At 43.3% G+C, this 22,107-nt stretch overlaps 1 protein-coding gene across 1 annotated transcript in view; it reads right to left on the bottom strand.

Annotated features, from left to right (window-relative positions):
- The window catches only part of BRWD1 (bromodomain and WD repeat domain containing 1), a 111,079-nt gene that overhangs the window by 61,929 nt on the left and 27,043 nt on the right, over positions 1 to 22,107 (bottom strand). Inside the window, exons 7-15 of the mRNA XM_029940621.1 lie at positions 11,199 to 11,299; positions 10,072 to 10,142; positions 8,210 to 8,310; positions 7,434 to 7,474; positions 6,505 to 6,603; positions 4,513 to 4,663; positions 4,122 to 4,256; positions 882 to 1,010; positions 223 to 448 (exon numbers count right to left, since the gene is read on the bottom strand). Coding sequence (XP_029796481.1) covers positions 223 to 448; positions 882 to 1,010; positions 4,122 to 4,256; positions 4,513 to 4,663; positions 6,505 to 6,603; positions 7,434 to 7,474; positions 8,210 to 8,310; positions 10,072 to 10,142; positions 11,199 to 11,299 — 1,054 coding nt within the window. The remainder of the gene's footprint in view (positions 1 to 222; positions 449 to 881; positions 1,011 to 4,121; positions 4,257 to 4,512; positions 4,664 to 6,504; positions 6,604 to 7,433; positions 7,475 to 8,209; positions 8,311 to 10,071; positions 10,143 to 11,198; positions 11,300 to 22,107) is intronic.

Below are 22,107 nucleotides of genomic sequence, written 5' to 3' on the forward strand. Positions count from 1 at the left end.
AGAACACACATACTGACGTATTTAGGGATAAGTGAAAGTGTGGTCCAGAACTTAAGTCTCAAGTGGTTAAAAACAGTTACATGTATCTAGAGACAGAATGAGAAAACAAATATTGCAAAATATTAACTTGTGAATCTGAAAGCACGTGAGTTCTATATGTTTCTTACATTTTTCAAATAAAGTTAAAAAAAAAAAAAAAAGAAAAGAAAAGACCGCACTTACTGGTTGCTACATAGCCCAGCTGTGGAACCAAATGTTCGTCTGCGGAATTTTCTCGGCCTGGTACTAATCTCTGATACTTAGTTGGATGAGGATTTCCGTCTACATCTACCAAGAATGGTGGAGGCATGAGGTGAGGCGCCTGCTGAGTTTGCTCATCTAAGACATAATTATTAGAATCTCTAATCAGTGGTCGATAGTCAGTATGGAAGAACATCTGATCAGGAATCTGAAAAAAAGGAAGTTTACAGATTGACGTTTTGAGGTTTATATTCATTAAAGAATACAAATATTAAACAGTTATAATTTGAAAAACACAAGGGAACCGTATCAGTACACCTAACCTATTTTCCAAACATCGTTCATAACTACTTATTTTACGACTCTAAGAAAGTATTAAGAATGACCTTTGCAAGACACACCGAAAAACGGACCCTTGGTACAGAGAACAGACAAGACAATGACCAGAGGGGAGGCGGGCGGGGGAAAGGGAGAAAGAAATGAATGCGATTGAGAGTACATTTCTCTTGATGAGCACGTAGTAACAGACAGGGTTGCTGAGTATACCTGAAGCTAATGTAGCCAACGCTGTATGTAAATTACACTGGAATTAAAATTGTTTAAGTGGTTAAAATGCTACCAAAAAATAAAAAATACAAGACCTTTTCATAAGGCTTGCTGCATCCAAACCCAAATATCAGAAGGTGTCCGTGAGAATCTGTACAGGCAAAATGCTGTCCGTCCTGAGAAAACTTACAGTCAAAGACAGCTCCGTGTCCTTGTCCTTCGATCTAGGAAGCGCAGAGGGAAAAGGTTATAATTGAGTATCTACAAGCACTTCTGCTTTATCAACTGTCTGCTCGTCAACTGCCTACCACAAACACATCACTTCCGAAAGAAATCTTTAAAAACAAATTTTGCATTAAGCACGTGTATATTCAGAAAATAAAATTCATTCCTGATACCATTAGCCTAGAAAAATATCTCAAAAGGTATTCTAAGAATGAGTTCTCAAAACAACAGAAAGATCATAGCCAATTCGAAGGCTTTCTAGCAATTTCATAAACTTCTGTTTTAATATAGAGCAAAAGACTACTGGCGGATAATCCACAAGATAAATGATTAAAATCAATAAAGTGTTCTATTCATGAACACAAATCAGTACTCTTCTGGAGTTTAAACGTTCCCCTAAGGTACCTGACCACCGAAGGCAAAAGTGTAATTCTACCAGGTCACACGGGTGCACTTTGAAATGCCTGCACCTACTTGATTTCAAACTAACACAAATTTCAGGAAGCACACTCCAATTACATCATGAATGTTGCCTTAAATAGGAGTGCTTTTAAAGTTTTATCCTTGCTCTTCAATTGAAATTACGCCAGTTTAGCGCCACCAATTTACAGTTAGAGGAGTTGTTTCATTGACAGCGTAGCGCTATGCCTGCATGTTTGTTGTCTGAGCCTGTGACTTCCCAATAACAAAACTTTATGCCAAGTTTGATCAGTATTGGAAAATGAAGCATCGACCCACTAACTGCCAGAACAAACTTACCCCGGGCCCAAACACCTGCTTGAAAACCAGAAGCACTTACTACTGCTCTACCACACACAATGGGTACCAATTAACAAACTTAAAAGTTAAGTTACTGGGATATTTGGGGCACGGCCCTATTACGTCTACGCATAACACACACGCAAATTTGTATTCTCTCATAGCATAAAAAGGAACATGGTATATAAATACTTTTCTTCCAATTTTTTGTTGAAACGCAGGAATACAGATTCACCCACACCGTCCTCTGAGGAGACCCCTCGACAGCCCAACCCGCGCCCTGGCACCACTTCACACCCCTGGCCTGGAACCTCCAAGTCCAAGCAGAGGTAGGGACCCTCGGCTCGCGAGTCAGAGACGGTGGCAGCTACCCTCCCGCCATATGCGGAGACCTAAGTGCGCCGGAAGCTTTGCTGAGGTGCCAGCTGAGAAGAAGTTTTCCTGAGCGGGCACACCTGTCCGGGCAGAGAAGCCAGACCCGGGTTTCTACCTGCAGTCTGAAAGGTCCTCCACAACGATTCCTGACAAAACACAACCTGCATTTCACAACTCAATGCAATTCGACTGCACAGCAATTCGAGGTCACACTGAAGATTATGATGTACTTCACGAAACCCTATAATGTCAGGAATTTACAACCTTATGTAATGTGCCGGAGAACTGGGAGTTCTTAGCTGAGCAGTAAAGCTCAGAACTCCGTCCACACAGCGAGGTCTGGGTGTCTCACCGGAAGTAAGCCCGCTGTGGCACAACTTGAGACGTCTCCGGCCCGGAAGCTGTTTAGCTTATATTCTGCTTAACGCCTACATTAATGTAGTTTTCTGTTTTAATGAGTTGAATTCAGGGGCTAAAGTTCTTAATGACTTTTGAAGAATAATTAAGAAAATGGAGCTATCTATAAATTTTAAGGCCACAGAAAAACTGCTGGAAAGACTTATTTTTCCAATAATTCAAATTCACAAAGATGTAATGTTACAGAGATGCCTAGTAACAGATGTTCAGTTTGACCATACTATTTGAGTTTTTTAAGTGCATTTTATGGTAATAAATGCACTGTCAACTGTTTGTGTCAAGAACTGTCCAAAATAAGCATGCTGAAATAAAAGTTTTAAGGTTAACACACACACACACACACACACACACACACACACAGAACACACACACACACAGAACACACACACACACACAGAGAACACACACACACACAGAACACACACACACACAGAACACACACACAGAACACACACACACACAGAACACACACACACACACACACACACACACACACACAGAACACACACACACACACACACACATGCACAGACTCAGGCGGCCCTCAATCAAAGGTCTAAGAACCACTCATCTACACCTGCGACTAGACTGCTTCCAAAATGAGTTATACTTGGAACTGGAATTCAATACGAACCATACAGTAATTTTACTGAACTATTGGATTAGGAGAAACAACGGGAGATCTTCCCAGGCAAGTTACTGAGTGATTTGGAATATAAAAATAAGTATTGTGAGGGGTGCCTGAGTGGCTCAGTTGGTTAAGTGGCCGACTTCAGCTCAGGTCATGATCTCACAGTTCGTGGGTTCGAGCCCCGCGTCAGGCTCTGTGCTGACAGCTCGGAGCCTGGAGCCTGCTTCAGATTCTGTGTCTCCCTCTCTCTGCCCCTCCCCCACTCATACTCTATCTCTCAAAGCTAAATAAACATTAAAAAAATAGACCCCTAGAAATATACAGCCACTTAATACATGATCCCAACTGTTTAAATACTGTTCCAAAGAGCAAAGTATACCTAAAAAGACATTGAAAGGACAACTGACAAAATCTAAATATAAAGCTGGATTATATAATGCTACTGTATCAATGTTAAATCTGCTGGTTTGGTAACTCTCTTGTGGTTATATATGAGAAATTCTAAAAAATATGCAATAGGATCCCAATTTGATTTTAGAATATTACACATGCAAAAAGAAAAAAGTCTGGAAAACCCCAACAATGTCTGTGATTCCCTAGATGACTTTACTGAATATTCTTTTTATTATAAAATATTTCAAAAAATTTAGTGAAAAAGTCATAATTACCATAATTCTGCCAATTTAAACAAATTCAAACACATTCACAGGGAGAGCTAAATAAAGAACTTTTGAAAATCTTTCCCTCACGTGACTCAGTTACACAGTAACATGTAAACATGGATGGTGGTCAGGTATTTATTGGCCTCTAGGTGCCCTGCCTACGGGAAGTGCAACCTGCCGAGATATGCAGACTGGCTTCTGGCTAAACTCCACGACCCAGACACGCGACCGCAGTGCGAGCGTACGTGAGGACACACTTCACTTACCATGTTAAAATAGTGCTTCATCTTGGTGCCTTTTGTGATGTCCCATATAAATATGCTGCCATCATGCCCTGCAGACAGCATAATTCTGGAATCAAAGGGATGTGTCTCCAAGACAAATACTTCATCAGCATGTCCCTTTATCCAACAAAGTCATATAGTTAAAGAGAGTTCGCAAGGGTGAAGCTTCAAATTAAAAACCTGTATGGTCGTAGTGCATAACGGCTCTCACAAATGTGTTAATGACAGTGACTTATACATTAGTATCTATACGAATTTCCATCCATTTGATGGTATCAATGCAATATATTTAAAATATTAATTTTATAGCTTCAAAAATCAAACTGCAGTTCAAAAAAACCTAGATCTGTCATGTTGTGTAAAAACTGCTTACCAGTAAGTTATGAAGCAGCTGTCCAGTGTAAGAATTCCACACTTTGAGGACATGGTCATTCACAGCTGTGACAACAATGCTATCATTCTGATTCCAAGCTATCATTGTTACTTTGGGTTTCATAAACCTCTCCTCTTCCAAAGATAAGTCCCTAAGAAAAACAGAGTGTGTAAATTCCTTTGAATGGTCCACTCGGCACAAAAAGAGCAAAAGCAATCTAGCTCATGTCTATGCGTCATCGTCTGTCTGATATACATCTGCAAACAGATCACGGCAAAACTGGGACCGGGACAGGACTGAGAAGCAGTCTGGGGTCTGAAGACAGATGCTGGGACACCGCCACTGCCCCTAAAAGCAAAGCTGCTTCTCTCTCCTCCTTTTCTAGGATTCCTTTCCCCTGACCTCAAGCCCTGCCAGCAATACTGTTGCTTCTCTCTCTCTCCAGAGAAGAGAACGAGAAATTGTAGGAAGACATCCCCAGTGTCTAGAAAAGTGCCTGGCACACAGACAGTCTGTTTAACTGTGCAGAAAACTGTGCTCCTCTCTCCATGCTGCACCACAGACGGGTCCCACGGGCTCTCTTGGCAAGAAAGGCCCGAACACAAACAGGTGCAATGATGTGAGTCTTTACGAACATGACAGGCAAAGTCTCTTTGATAAATACACTTGTCATACACAGAGAGAGGGTAAAGCCTGGCTGCTTTTGAAATTAGAGAATACATTCCAAGAATATGGAAGAAATATCCTGTAAAAATCCTAACTAGATTGGTTAGGGAAAAGTGTAACAGAAGAGGCAAAACGGAGTAAAGGCTAAGACTCCATGCTTCAGTTTATTTTTTTTAAGTTTATTTATTTATTTATTTTGAGGGGGGGAAGGAGAGAGAGAGAGAGAGAGAGAGAGAGAGAGAGAGGGAGAGAGAGAGAGAGAAGGAGAAGGAATGAGAGTATCCCAGGCAGGCTCCATGCTGGTAGCACAGAGCCTGATGGCGGGCTCAATCCCACGAACCACGAGAACATGAGCTGAGCAGAAACCAAGAGTCAGACGCTAAGCCAACTGAGCTGAGCCACCCAGGCTCCCCCATGCTTCCCTTTAAACTAAAAGGCATCCCTTGTTAATAGCCTAGAACCAACAGACATTTCGTCCTTCACCAAGCTGATCGCTCAAGATTAGAACACTACAACAAATATACCCATTAATTCTTACATACAGAAATGCGTTTCAAGACTGGACAGAGGTAAAACTTGAAATGAGAAAAGCCTTTCCCACCATGGGCGGATTTCAGGCAAAGTGCTCTCCACGGCAGCAAGAAAACTGAGCAGTTTCCTATTTTTTGCATTGAAGTTGTTACACTGATGTTCATATTTTGCTTAATATAGTAATTATCCTAGGTGGGTGTGATTTCAAACCAGGCTCTTCATAACGAGATAACCTCTGCTATGTCACCCAGCCCAGGACTGACAGCGCTCACTCCCACACCAAGGTGCTTCCGAACGCCCAGAGGGGTCACTTCTACATAACAGCGATGGGGCGACGGTGTCACCGGTTTGTGAATGAGGATTATCAGATCTCCAGCACACCTTCTTTCCATTCCCTACCACACAACAGTTCACAAAAATGTTAATACCTAATTTATTTTGAAACAAAAGTAGAACTGTTTGAGACACAGCAGAGAATGAGTTAATTCCCCAACAATTACTAAAAATAAAGCAGACGTGAGGATTTCCAAAGGACTAAATGTGACACGGTTCTCAGAAAAACGGATAAAGCCTATGACGTGGCTACCCTGCCGCAGGCAGTGTCCCAGAAACATAAAAGAATAAATTCTTTGGGACAGATGAGATGTCTGTGTCTATGTATCAAACACGCAGGAAATAGCCATTCGTTGAGATCAGTGCTCTTCGAAACAGGAGGTGGCCCCAATGCCCTGGACACAGCAGCCACCGCCAGGGGGAGAAGGACCGAGTCCGTCCGAGGCACCTGCTCCCACTCACCCTGAGACTCTGGTCGCCATATCCAATAAAATGCTTCTCCATTCCAACTGCTCGAATCTCCAAATCCGTGCTGTTCCGTCTCTGCTACCACTTAAGAACCTTAAAATGTTCAGAAATAGGTCTTATGCTCACATCCACGCCACCCAGAACTACAGACAAAATCACAGGCAAAAACACTTTTAATGTAGCTATTTTGGCTGAGAGTGTATGTAAAGGTGTTAATCTGAAAGAGACTCAGAGCTTATCTGCCAGGAAAACCCGGCCTGCTGTCATCTGCCTGGCCCTGTGGGGTTAAAGCCCATCTCAAACTCATGCAATAGCCTGACAGTAGATTGAGCTTTGAGAAGATAACGTGCAGGAAGTGCCCGGAGAAGGGAAAGACCCAGGAATTACGGTGTGCGGGGAAACCAGCAGGAGCACAAGCTCCAGCGTCAGATCGCACTCCCCACCCCAGCTCGTCCTCGCTGTCCACTATGTAAGAATAAATCACTCTTTCAACAAAAGGGAACTGCAGTCTAGGAAAGGTGCTGGAAGACCCTGGGGACCACGAGAGTGTATATAATTTATGTGACAATTCTGCCACGTGACACATCACAGTGGTTGATTAGGAGAGCTGGTTTGTTTTTTTAACTACTCAAACATCAGGAATTTTATTATCTTTACACCTAATTTTCCTGCAAATCCCACACTGAGCCAATAGTGAGCTAAGGAGAGCTACTTTTGGTCACAGGAGCTGGTAGAAGCTACAATTCTAAACTCTCGCATTTAACATGCTCCCCCCCGCCCCCCGCCCCCGGCCAGAGACACGTCTCCTTCGATTCATACAGTTAACACTAAGTACCGGCCATGTTCAAGGTAACAGATGAGCTACACTAGGAAGGATACGTTTGCCTAAAAACACGCTCACAAACACAAACACACTCACTCACCGGTCACCATTGTTACAAAATTGGATACTATCAACTTTATCCTAAAAGGGGAACAGAAAACAAACAGAAAAGTGATCACCCTCTTATTTGTAAACAAAGCAAACCCGCCCTCCCATTTTAGAGCTAGGGACACATCTGGTTTCTAGAATCTGTGCTGCTTAGCCTCATCATTCAAGCACGGACCCCACGTTTAAGTGCAAAACACCTAACCGGGCAGTCTAAGACTACTAAGAAAAGAAGCCGTCCTTCTAAATTTAAAACTATCTACAATGAGTTACATCTGCGTAAGAATTCACATGTGGAAAGTGATCAAAACATACAGGTTTAAACAGCTGAAGACAAGGCATATTCACTTTGATGATTTAGTTTAAAAACAATGTTTTTCTCTTTAAAGCAAGTAGGATCTGTTTATTAAATAACTTCCAACGGGAACTAAGATAACCCGACCCTGACCAGTATCCCAGGATGCCGAGATGTACATGAATCTTCCCGCACATGAATAAAAGAGCATTCTGACCGCGGCAGGGGGACTTCAGACGAGCAGGCCCCTGGAAACTACCCCCCCCAGATAAACTGGCAGAGTCAAGATTTTGGACTTAGAGCTGAAATAACCACCACAAAATATTAGTACTGTCACATACTCGTCAATAATACCCTTCACCTTTATATACGCAGTCCCTCTTATCTCTAAAATTAGAATCAAGAACAATTTTGTTAGCAGTATTTGACTATGTACCAACGACTAATCTACAGAATTTTAAAACATGAATACTTACTGTGTGGCTTTCAAGTTCCGCAATTTTCTCAGGTGCTTCAAAACCCAAAAAATACATTCTGATTACGTGGTCAGTACTTCCTGTGGCTAAAAACATACCACCTGCAATAAAAACGTGCAGGTTAAAAAACTCAGTTTATAACAAATATCCAAACAAACCAGATTTCTGTATCAAATTAAGCAAGATTTCTTATTCTAAAACTAAGTTTATCTCAATAAATCCATTTTCTAACTCACTATATAAAGACTTTTAAAAATTAATATAATGCAGGGGCGCCTGGGGGGCTCAGTCGGTTATGCGTCTGACTTCAGCTCAGGTCATGATCTCACGGTTCATGGGTTTGAGGCCCATGTCGGGCTCTGTGCTGACAGCTAGCTCAGAGCCTGAGGCCTGCTTCGGATTCTGTGTCTTTCTCTCTCCGCCCCTCCCCAACTGGCACTCTCTCTCAAAAATAAACATTAAAAAATTTTTTTTAATTAATATAATGCAGAGTGATATAATTTATAACAAAAAATACACACTTGGTCTTCATCCCTGTTTCTGACACAGGGCTCCTAAAACCCTTGGAATTTTCTAAGCAACAACATGGATAAAAGTTTCTTGACACTTGTAACAAATCTATTTCAACCTTATCAGAGTTCTCGGTAATGAAGTAGCTCATGGAAAGCACCTAAGAATGGGGGTGCGGACTGCTGGGAGTACTCAACAATGTGATAAGGGGGCTCGAACCCTCAGCCCCGCCCCCCTGACTCCGAGGGGTGGGGGAGGGGGTTGAAAGGATCCTGAATGATGTAATCAGTGCCTGCGTAACAGAGCCTCCATAACAGCCCAAAAGGAAAGGGCTCAGAAAGCGAACACGTGAAGGTCTGGGGACGTGTGGCGTGCCTAGAGAGGGCCCATCCCACACACTCTATCCTCTGCTTCTCTGCCTGTTACTGAATTATATCCTTTTACATGAAGGTGGAAATCTAGTTGAGCTGAGTTCTGGGAGCTATTCTAGCCGCATAATCAGACCCAAGGAGGGGGTTGTGGGAGTCTCCTATCTTTAGCCAGTCAGAAGCACAGGTGACAACGTGATCTGGGTCACCGGGAGTCCTACAGGACTGAGCCCTTCACCCGTGGGCCCTCACACCATGCTCTAGGGTAGACAGTGTCCGAGGGAACTGAACTGGAGGACGTCCAGCTGTGCTAGACGGAGAACTGTTTGGTGGTGGTGCTGAAAACAAAGCAAAACAAAACAAAACAACACGTATATCAGATGGGACTTTTATTTAAAAAGTAACTCAACCCGGAAACGTTCACTATCTCCCATTGCTTTACAAACTGCAGGCAACGGCCACATGCGCTACTTGTAAAACGCCTGACGAAAGGGACACGCCTACACCTAGCTTCAGAGTACAAGTTCACTCATTCAGGTTTTCAGACTTCTACTGGGGGGAGTCTCTGACTTCTCCTAAAAGGAAAGACTACTACACAAGTCCACTGTGTCGGAAAGGAAAATGTGGAATAATTTCACCAGGACGTACGGAAAACAAACTTAAAGGATAAAAGTACGCAGTTCAGCCTGTTAAAGAAAACCACAGTTTGGGGAGTCTCACAACAGGCACACTAATACCATAAGCCTCCCTCTGCCAGCTCTTCTATCACGGACTCCGATCACCACTAGAAATCAGAGTGGCAGAATGGGACAGTGAAGGACAAGAAAAAAGCTAATTAAATAAACATCGTAGATTAAACCTAAGTCATCTACCGTCCATCCAATAAAGGCTTAGCAGTACTAACAGTAGTATTGTAGCAGAATGTGGTCATTCAATAAAGGCTAAAATAAAACTAAGAAAAAAGAATTACTAAAGTTATCTTACCAACACTAAAAGAAGAGCAAAGCATCTGAACGCCTGGTCTAGGCTTTTCCGTGAACTTCAGGGGACGTGGACTTTAAAAGAAGAAGATGTCGTTTTAGAATTCATTAGTTTAACACGTTAACAGGGTTCAGAATACTGGTTTGAATCTGGCACACTGAAATTTTTTACCCTTATTTATGAAGCCCCTCCCAGTACGCCAAGTATCTCTGCAGATTACATCCCTTCAGGACTGGCTTCCGGGAGACGGTCCAGACTCGCGTTCACGGGAACCCACGGCACAGCGAGTGCAGACCGAGCAGCCCCATCCTGTACTGAGGGGACCCAAACCCAGAACGAGGGAACCCGCCGTTGCGGCCGTGGGACAGGGCACACAACCCAGGGGACCGTGCCGCTTGGCAGACACAGCGCAAGCCACACGTCTAACTTTACACTTTATCAAACCCTTGTTAAATGTTAAAAGATAGAATTAGTTTTATTTCAGTTAACCCAGTATATCCGAAATATCCCATCAATATTATTAAAAATATTAATGAGAACTTGAGATTCGTTTCATATTACACCTCTGAAATCTTCCAAAATATACTGCACACACACCACATCTCTTCATCAAAGATACCTGATCTGTATTCAGATTTCATAAAACCTTAATTCACACACTCAGGTTGTCTGAAATACGCTTAAAACTCTTCTGATACCTGAGTCAAGTACCAGGTTTTAAACGGAAACCACGAATCGACAGTGCTGGGCGCACCTGGGTGCTCCCGGACGTACGTGCTGGCGGGCACGTCCACAGCCCAGGCCTCCGGCCCTTCGCCAGTCCCGCTGCATTTCTGACCACACATCTGATCACACATTTCTGACATTCTCCAAAATGTTTCGCATCTAACATTTCCCCCCACGGAATGTGACCTCTAAGAGAGAAGAGCTGATTCTTTTACGTATCCAGCCATCTGAGCAGCACGGCGTCAACGGTGAAGGGTCAAGAAGGCACGAACGCCGTACACGGTACAAAGTCACAAGGCAACCACAATACAGGGCTTCCCGTTACAGCCAGACTTCATCTCATTAGACTAAACCGCACCGTTAAAGAAAGAAAACTTTACAATTACACAATTAGAGCCACGTACCTGAACTTCAGGGACTCTAAATCCCACTGCCAGAAACAAACGGTCCCATCAGCACCAGTAGAGACCATGTATCTTTGGGAGCCTTTGGCCATTGGGCTAAACTGAAAAAAAAAAACAACACACACAATTCAGTTTCCTAAACGCCTACTAAAATCATAGTTCAATGGTTTTTCAAAGTTAATTTCAACTGACAAATCTACATAAAAGATAACAATTGCAAAACACAGGTGACCGTAGTATGGTGAAAAATCATAGCCTGAAAAAATAAAGCCTCTAATTTATGTCATGTGATCTCGATAAAAGATTACTATCAAAACTAACAAACAAGAAGAGCGAGAAAAACTCCTGCAAACCGAAAGTAAAGCGCGTGAAGAGCTGGTCCCATCAGTATGAAAGCTTCTCACAAAGCCTCAATAATTAGATCTATGGGGCATGGTAGGCACAGGGTCAGAATGACCAATGGAAAAATAGATTATCGAGTCCAAAACGGCCCTTAATAGAAGAGCTGAGATAAAGGTGTTGTCTCAAATCAGTCGGGGAAACAACAGATCAGAGCATGAGTGATTTACCAATTGTGGAGCAATCTGGAAGCTATTCTTCAGACTATATGCCAGGATTAATTCCACGTGGGTCAATCATTATAGCTCAAACATCTAAAAACCAGAACTATGAAAGTATTCTATGGAAACACAAGAATTGTACTGTAACTTGAGAACTGAGTGTTCAATTGTGTAACACAAGCAGTCTGGAGAACATAAGATCAATTTGGACCAGAGACATCCTACCAGGCTTAAGAGATGGAGAGGAAAATACAAAGAAAACAAGAAAACGCACTAGGCAACGGAATATGAACCAAAGTACGGAAGTGACAGGGAACATGGTCCAGGACAGCAAAGGAAATATCCACGGGGCCACAGTGTTCGTTCATGGGAGCGGTGGGGAAACAGGTTAACTGGTAGGGAATCTGGACCCGGTAAGAGCAAGAGGTAAATGCTGTTCTCAAGTAAAATGCAAAAACGGGACACACAGCGTATACAGTTATCTACTGAGGTGAAGAGCTGAGACAGACCACCGAGAACCAATCCACGTAAACCCAAGAACCCTACCCGGAAGGACGCAGTCCGTTCCCTCCCCCAGAGAGGGGAGGGGGCCAAGACGGAGGAAACCACCTGCTGATTCACCGGACATTCAACACAACAGAGCTTCTTCGCAAAGACAAGTACTGCCCTTAACAGGAAAGAAGAGCTGGGAAGCACTTTTTCTAGGTTATTTACATAGCTGCTTATCATTACAACATCGGTTTATTATGTTTTATTATTTTTCCCACAATTATACACTTTGTAAGGAAAGTAGGGTTTGAACCTAAGACTTCTTCAAAGAAGCTTCTTCCAAGTTCCTTCTCCTCAAGTAAAGGAAATGGAGGGTTTTTTAAATGCTGAAAATGGGGACGCCTGGGTGGCTCAGTCGGTTGAGCAGCCGGCTTCGGCTCAGGTCATGATCTCACAGTTCGTGGGTCCGAGCCCTGCATCAGGCTCTGTGCTGACAGCTAGCTCAGAGCCTGGAGCCTGCTTCAGATTCTGTATCTCCCTCTCTCTGATCCTCCCCTGCTCTCACTGTCTCTCAAAAATAAATAAAAACATTAAAAAAAATTTTTTTTAATGCTGAAAATGGGGCACCTGGGTGGCTCAGACAGTTGAGCGTCTGGCTTCGGCTCAGGTCATGATCTCACGTTCGTGGGTTCGAGCCCCACGTCAAGCTCTGTGCTCACAGCTCAGAGCCTGGAGCCTGTTTCAGATTCTGTGTCTCCCTCTCTCTCTGACTCTCCCCTGCTCACCCTGTCTCTCTCTCTCTCTCAAAAAATCAAAAACATTAAAAAATTTTTAAATAAATAAAAAGTAAAACACTGAAAGTGATTATTTACATCTATAAGTGGGTTACGTTCAGAAGGCAGACTAAAACTGAGTTTTGGGGAATATCCCATTAAAAGTAATAACTAAACATATATTAATAGTTGAATATTCTTATAATTAAAATGAAAGCATCACAGTACAATCTGTACTCTGCACAGAGTAGTTTAAGAATTCTAAACCCGAACCTCTACGGTAGAGTAACTGTGCTGTAAGTCTCCTATGATCTAAAGAAACCAAAGTCTTCGCAACACAAGTGGGCTGCTAACTGGTCTCACTGCTCACTGTGCCCCGCCTGACCCAATGCGGTTCTCTCCCAACACTTCTCAAATATCTTTAAATATCTAACATGGCAACAGGGGCCAGGTTTGTTTTGGTTGGGTCGGAGGGGCTGTTCGTGCTTATTTTCTCTTCTAAACGAACTTGATGGCATGCTTGCATTAAAACCAAGCAACTGGGATTTCAACTATAAACACCCTAACTTTATACCATGAGTTGGAGAGAGAGGGCATCCTAACAGCCAGAATCTTCTGATTCAGGAGTACACCGCACTAGACATTTTCACTAATATGGACTATTCCCTCCCCACCCAATCCCAAGGCTCTGTTATTTTTAAGACCTTTCTTTATCAAGAGTTTTCCAATGTCCTGGTGTTGTTTATCCCTGTGTGTATGAAGACCTTCGTTGCTACTGTGAATTATGATCTTCTTCAGTTCTATTTGCTGATGAGTTATTGTTGGTTTATAGCTAAGTTTTGGTTTTAGGACATAGTCCTATATTTATCTGGTTTACTAAGCTCTTAACAATTCAACAGTGAGTCCTCTGAGCTTGGACTTTTCTTTCTAGGAGATTTTTTTTTTTTAACACCCAAGAGGCATATTTTTAACCTTTCAAGCTTTCCCTTTTCTAAGCAGCAACACTCCTCAAATGCAGGATCACTAACAGCCATGTTTCATCAATCATCCTCAAAGCCACTCATCAATGACCAGAACATGCACCTCTAGATATTAGAAATAAGAGTCTCGTTTTTCCAAGACGGGTTAACTCCTGCATAAAGGACATGTAAGAAGTATGATTTCCCACAGTCCCGGCAGCTTGATGACTCTACGAAATCTCACAGGACTACTTCCAAGAATCAAAACAGTCTTCTTGCAATCTACACTTTTTTTTTTTAATAAAGTCTATTTCTTTATTTTGAGAGAGTGAGCAAAAGCAAGGGAGGGCAGAGAGAAAAGTAGAGAAAGAGAACCCCAAGCAGGCTCCACAGTCACGCAGAGCCGGAAACAGGCCTCGAACTCATGAACCACGAGATCATGACCTGAGCCAAAATCAACGATCTGACACTTAACCAACTGAGCCACCCAGGTGCCCCCAGATCTACAAATTCTGAGTAACTATTCAGCACATAGCATATGCCTGGAACACAATTTCTCCTTTCACAACTTGTTTAGTGGCAAAATGAGGTATTTTTAATGTATGCAGATCCTCTATTTGCTTTTAAAAAGAATGCATTCGTCAAAGGTAGCTAGCAACCCTATTAAAATACTGCTAAAAATACAAATGTGTTTGTCACATTCAGACAAAGCTCTGGAAAGGGGGAGCGTGCACACCGTGAAACTCGCCATTTGAGCCATTTTAAGCCGTACAACCCAGCAGCGTTCACTACACTCACATGCGGTGCAGCCACTGCCACGATCTGGTCCCAGAGCTACTGTTTTAGAAGACAAATTGGAACCTGTCACAATCCAATTTTCAGCGGGTTCTCTGTCGTACGTGGAATATATGTCTCTCGCTGTGAATGGACGGGCGTGGGCCATGCGAACCTGAAGCGCAGCGCGGCGGCCCACAGCCTCAGCAGGGGCCTCCGGGGAGCTCTGAGCCTCCACTCCTGGGCCGTAACAGAGGCGCCCGCACGCCCGCACTCACGAATCTTACTGTCCATATACTACTGGTACGGGGCCCAGAATTCATGGGGACCGCTCTCCCAAGTTCTCAGACCTGCCGCATCGGGTTCCTGGACTCCTAAAGCCAGGACCCAAATCAAGCCTCACACATCATAGTCATACTGATACCACCTTCTTGGTTTCCTTGTAACTTTACTTATTTGCATTTCTTGAAACTGAATTTCTGAGGGATAGAGACTTATTTCACAGTTTCTTTGAATTTTTCTGATTGCTTCCTCATGAGATTCAGGTTAAACTTTTTTTTAACAGAAACGCTAATAGCTAGATAAGGAAATTCCACTCTAGAGTCAATGCATTAACAGCTACAGGTCTACTCAGATTTTCTTCCTCTTTGTGCCAGTCTTCGCAAGTGTTTTCCTGAATGTTTACCTATTGCATCTTAATTTTCAAATGTCCTGTACAGTCTTAAATAAGATACCCTCTTTTCAACGTCTGGAGGGTCTATAGAGATGCCCCCTTTTCAAAGCTGACAATGGTTATTTTTTGCTTTTTTTCCTTCCTTCTTTCAAAGAACTTTTGGCTTTGCTGATCCTCTCTACTGTTATGCTTATGTTTTCTATTCTTAATTTCTGTACTTCCTAATGTATCCTCTACGGTTTCCTGTTATTTTTCTAACTTCCTGAGAAATACATTTGATCACTGAATTTCACCTTTTTAAAATATATGCATTGAGAGCAATAAATTTCCCTTTCTGCACAGCCTCAGCTATGTGTTCGTAGTGCAATGCCATGTAACTAATGACCCCACACTGTAGCTCCCAAACCAACACATATTATCTCACAGTGGCTAAAGGCGAAGACCTCAGAGAAGCGCACCAGGCGGCTCTGGCGCGGGGCCTCCCGAGGCTGTCGTAGCCGTCAGCTCGCGCTCACCTGGGGATGCGGGGCCTTCTCCCAAAGGGATGACTCCCTTGCCACGCGCAGACTTCAGGGGTTCGCCATCAAGGCTTGTCCTTAGGGTCATCAACATCACCTCTGACTTCCCTCCAGATACACGAGTCAATAGAATAAGACAGGTCAACCCAAGGCACCTCGGTGGCTCTGTCAGTTAAGCATCTAACTCTTGACTTCAGCTCAGGTCATGACCTTAAGGTTGTGAGATCAACCCTCACATTGGGTTCTGTGCTGAGTGCAGAGCCTACTTGGGAGTCTGTCTCTCTCTCTCTCCCTGCTCACTCTCTCCAGGTCTCTCTCAAAATAAACAAACTTAAAAAAAAGAAAAAAGACAGGTCAACCCTGTTCAACATGGGGACCTACCAAGAAGCATGAGTCCACAAAGTAAAAATCACCAAGCACCATCTTGGTGGCTGGCTATCAAATTCTACACCCCATAATATATGACCTAATTTTTTCATTAATTAGTTAAGTATTCCCAAGTTTTTATTGTGATTTCTCCTTTGATACATTGAGTTATTTAAAAGTATATTGCTTAATGTGGGGATTATTCTGCTATTAACTCTGGCTATTAATAATTTCAGTCTTGGGGCACCTGGGTGGCTCAGTTGGTGAAGCATCCAGCTTCCACTCGGGTCATGATCTCACAGTTCATGGGTTCGAGCCCCACATCAGGCTCTGTGCTGACAGCTCAGAGCCTGGAGCCTGTTTCGGATTCTATGTCTTCTTCTCTCTCTGCCCCTCCCCCTACTCATGCTGTCTCTCTCTGTCTCTCAAAAATAAATTTTAAAAAAACATTAAAAATATATGAAATAATAATAATAATAATTTCGGTCTTACTTCCATTACTGTCAGAGAACACAGACTTGGGATTATTTCACTATGTTCAAATTTGTTGAGAACTTGCTTAAAGGGTCAGAATGTGGACAGTATTTATACAATAAACACCCCACTTACCACTGTAAAGAAATGAAGCAGATATTATGTACAATGTTTCAATGTGGCATCCCCATCCTTAGTTATGTTGTTCAAATCTATAGTTCTTTTATAATTTTTTTTAAATGTTTATTTTTGAGAGGGAGAGAGACCGAGCACAAACAGGAGAGGGACAGGGAGAGAGGGAGACACAGAATCCAAAGCAGGCTCCAGGCTCTCAGCACAGAGCCCGAAGTGGGGCTCGAACTCACCAACCTTAAGATCATGACCTGAGCCGAAGATCGATGCTCATCTGACTAAGCCACCCAGGCGCCCCTATATTTCTTAGTAGCATAGACTCTTCACTCAATTACTGAGAGAAACAGGTGTGTTAATTTCCCACTATGATTATGGAGACCTACTTTTTTCCCCATCAATTCTGTTTTTGCTTTATGTATTCTGACCCTATGTTACTAAATTTACAACTCGATTTTCTGTTTTTATCATTATAAATTAATTGCCCATTCTTATCTCTAAAAATACTAATTTCCTTAAGGCCTATAATCTAACATTAACATACTAGGTCAGCCTTCTTACAGTTAACGTTTACAAAGGTTTTCCATCCTTCACGTCCAGCCTCCCCTTCGCAGTAGAGTGAAGGCGGGGCTGGCTCCGTAGTCTCGCCCTGGAACCGCCCTGGAACCGCCTGATGCACCGTGAGGACAGTACACGGGAGCATGCTGCTGGCTGCTGACAGCCTGATAGCGTCCGGCACCTCCCGCCTTTCTTGCCCTTTATGATTCTTCCCCATCTCCCCCTCTACTAGCTTGTTACACACCCTCTTACAATTCTTTGGTTAGAGATTACTAACCGTGTCTTCATCTTATTAAAAGTCCACTGTAAACTTGTATTTTCCACTTCTCATCACAAATATCTAAGAATACTTGTTACCCCCCCCCCCGCTGACATACAAGCCCAATTACTATTATTTGCTACTTTGTCTCTAGATTTTTAAACCCATAACCCTCAAACCCATATACTTGTCTATACAGTTGGTGCTTTTTCTCCTTTGCCCACACACACTTTTTTTTTTTTTTAACTTTTCATTCCTTCTTGCATCTCCAAGCCTGGGATCACACTTCCCTCTCAACCTAAAGAATACTATTTAGAATTCCCATTCCATTGCCAGGAGGCTATCTAAAAATGTGTTTAGAGAGCTTCAATGATAGATTTGATGGCTTCAGAACCCTTGATTAGTAGTCACTACTATTAGCACTTTATTAATTTTAAATAAGCCTAAACATAAGATTTTTATTTCTTTTATGTATTTATTTCATTAAGTAACCTCTATGCCCAACATGGGGCTTGAACGCACGACCCTGAGACCCAGTTGCGAGCTCTACCAACAGAGCAGCTAGGCACCCCCAATAGCACTTTCTATAGAAAGAGCACTTCTCTGGGGAACCAGGAAAGCTCAGATGGTTGAGCATCCAATGCTTGGTTTCGGCTCGGGTCACGATCCCAGGGTCATGGGGGCAAGCCCTGCATCAGGCTCCAGCACGGAGCATGGAGCCTGCTTGGGATTCTCTCTCGCTGCCATTGTGTGTTCTCTCTTAAATTTAAAAAAAAAAAAATTAATTAAAAAAAAACTTTTTACAAGAGCACTTTTTAGTCTGTCAACTCCCACTGTTCAACTAAGAAGCTAATCATCAGTCTTACTGCTTATTTTTCTTTTTGGTTACTTGAGATTTCTCCTTGGCTTCAAAAGTTTTACTGTGATGAAAGGGCACCTGGTGGCCCAGTTGGTTAAGTGTCGGATCCTTGGTTTCGGTTCAGGTCATGAGCTCATGGTTCGTGAGTTCGAGCCCTACAACAGGTTCCATGCAGACCGAGTGGAGCCTGCTCCAAGTTCTGTCTCTCTCCCCTCCCTCTGCCCTTCCCCTGCTCACGCTCTCTCTCTCTCCCTCAAAAAATAAACTAAGTTAATTAAACAAAAATAGAAGTTTAATGGTGATGCTCACTAGCTATCATTTTCTGTGTGTTATTCTGCTCAGGGTCCTCGGTGTCTCTTCAATCTGTGGCTCTATTTCTTCAGTGCATTTTGCAAAATTCTCAGCTCTTATCCCTGTGAGTGCAGCTCTGCTCCATTCTCTCCTCGTGTCCCTTGTTTGGGAATGCCGAGTCACGTGTGGCCCACGCGCAGGTGCAGAGCGGCCACCCCATGTCAGCAGGGCCTGTCTGCCTCTTCTGTCATTCTGCACAGCCCCACCCTTCCCGCTGCGCTGCCACCTACTGACCTTCTCATCTCACTTGCAGTTCATGAATCCTCCAATTTCTTCAGTCGTGGCTCATCTGCTGTTAAAACTGCTCGTCTGAAATTCCCCTAATATTTCAACTTCACAATTTCCTTTGTACTAATTTCCAGTTACTGTAGTTTTTTGTTCTAATTAGTTGCATTTATGTGTAGATATTTCCAAAATATTTCCTCTCCAACCCTACAAAGTGTGTCAAATACCCTGCTAGGCTTTTTGGGCACCCCCTGTGCAACTGGTGAATGCCTTCCAACTCAAGGCTCCTCTGTCTGGCCTTTCCTTACCTACCATATCTTGACCTCTTAAGTTCTTATTATATTAGTACCTCAAGTATTTCTTCAGGAAAGCCAGGGACACTTGGGTGGCTCAGTCCATTGAGCATCCGACTCTTCAGATCAGGTCAGGTCATGTTCCCAAGGTTGTAAGATCGAGCCTAGCATTGGGCTGGGCATGGAGCCTGTTTAAGATTCTCTCACTCTCCCTCTGTCCCTCTGCCCTGCTCACACACTCTATCTCTCAAATAAAATAATTTTTAATATAAAAATAAGTGAAAGAAAAGCTAATCCAGACCAGCTATACATTATGTCTTTCATTCCTGCAGAATGTCATTTACTGTTCTTTCAGACAGACCAATGGTTGTACCTCGGTCTATAATAATGCTCATGTTTCTGAGAAGGTAAATTGTATCAAATAACACTATATGATGCTACCCCTTGAGAAGCGTGTACACCAAAATGTTGACAGTGACTACTTCTAGATGGTAAGATCATGGAGCCTTATTTTCTTATTTGCTCATTTTTCTGCAAATGAAACTACCTGCACATATTTTTAATATAAATTGGGGGAAAAAACCTTTACTAAAATTAAAAATGGTTTCTATATGACAGTAACAACAGGGCCAAGAACATAGAAGATTAATAACTAAAATCGTGTACCTGTCTTGACTTTGAACTTTGGTAACCACTGGCAAGCACAGATGACCTCTCGGCTGTCTAAAAACTTCCTACCACCCAGACTGCTCAGATACATTCAGTAGGTGACAACCACATGGGGCCCCATTACGAAGAATGGTCTCAGGCAAGACCAGAGCCCCGCTGTCACAGTCAGGGGCTCCACAATGGGTTTAGGACAGACACCAGCAGAGTAGGAGGACTCCTCCCATTTGCTGCTACATTGCCTGTAAGTTCATAGCAAATAACAAAACATCAACTGTGAAATACAGTCTTCTAGAAAACAATCATACTTCTTGCCTTTAAATAAGCAGGCACGGGGCACCTGGGGGGCTCAGTCAGTTGAGCGTCCGGCTTCAGCTCAGGTCATGATCTCAAGGTTCGTGGGTTCAAGCCCCGCATCGGGCTCTGTGCTAACAAGCTAGCTTGGAACCTGGAGCCTGCTTCAGATTCTGTGCCTCCCTCTCTCTCTGACCCTCCCCTGCTCGCACTGTCTCTGTCTCTCAAAAATAAATAAAAACCACAAAAAAAATTAAAAAAAAAATAAACAAACAGGCACACCAAAATCTTGCTTAAATTTTCAAAATAAAACACTATCCGATTATGGTTGTCTTCATTCAAAAGTAAGTCTGTTGTCTCTATTCTCTAAGAAAATTAACCAGAAGAGTTGAGAAAAAAATCTCTCTTGCCATAGGACTTCGCAATAAATCTCTTTGGAGTCCACTTAGCACACAGCCTGGGTGAATTTGCACCGGAAAATGGAACCACTCCCACAGTTTTATCCAACTTCAAACCAGAGGCACCAATGTGCCTTAAAGGCCTTATAAACAATTATGCCCTGACAAAATGGGACTTCCAAAACGATGACCCAAACGTTACAAATGAACTAATGGAGTTAAGGCACAACCGTCAATAGCTGCCACAGAAGAGACGACTAGACATTTCAGGCCTAGAAGACCATATGCCTCAAGGTGATCAAGCCTTCATTTTTTTAATTTATTTTTTACTAATAGTTTACTATGAAGTCGGTTTCCATACAACACCCAGTGCTCTTCCCCACAAGTGCCCTCCTCCATCACCACCACCTCTTTCCCCCCCCCCACTTCCCCTTCAACCCTCAGTTCGTTTTCAGTATTCAATAGTCTCTCGGGTTTTGCATCCTTGTCTCTCCCCAACTCTCTTTCCGTCTTCCCCTCCCCCTCGTCCTCCATTAGGGTTCTCCTGTGAGACCTATGAGTACAAACATATGATACCTGTCCTTCTCTGCCTGACTTATTTCGCTTAGCAAGACACCCTCGAGGTCCATCCACTTTCCTACAAATGGCCAGATTTCATTTCCTCATGGTCATGTAGTATTCCATTAAATATATATACCACATCTTCTTGTGATGATCAAGCCTTTAGATCACTGATCCTGAGGGGCGCCTGGGTGGCTCAGTCGGTTAAGCCTCCGGCTTCAGCTCAGGTCAGATCTCACGTTCGTGGGTTCGAGCCCCGTCAGGCTCTGTGCTGACAGCTAGCTCAGAGCCTGGAGCCTGCTTCCGGTTCTGTGTCTCCTTCTCTCTCTGCCCCTCCCCCTCTCATGCCTCTCTATCAAAAATAAATAAAACATTAACAAAAAAAAATAGATCACTGATCCTGAAAGTGTAACCCCTGGATGAGAAGGGAGGGGGAAAGAGGAGGAGGGGGGAAGAGGAGGAGGGGGGAAGAGGAGGAGGGGGGAAGAGGAGGAGGGGGGAAGAGGTGGGGGAGAAGGAGCAGCAGCAACACCATCTAGGAACTTACTAAGAATGCCAATTCTCAGGCTCCACCTCCACCCTTTTCAGTCAGAATCTCTGGCGGGGAGGCCCAGCGATCTGTGCTTGAAACAAGGCCTCCAAGTGACCCAAGGGCACATTACACAGAATTACTGCTCCGGATCCAATAACCAAGGTATAGGACCCACAGCGACATGCTGAGCTGCGCTAC

Source organism: Suricata suricatta, chromosome 5 (genome assembly GCF_006229205.1).
Source record: "Suricata suricatta isolate VVHF042 chromosome 5, meerkat_22Aug2017_6uvM2_HiC, whole genome shotgun sequence".
In the NCBI taxonomy this organism is placed as follows: domain Eukaryota; kingdom Metazoa; phylum Chordata; class Mammalia; order Carnivora; family Herpestidae; genus Suricata; species Suricata suricatta.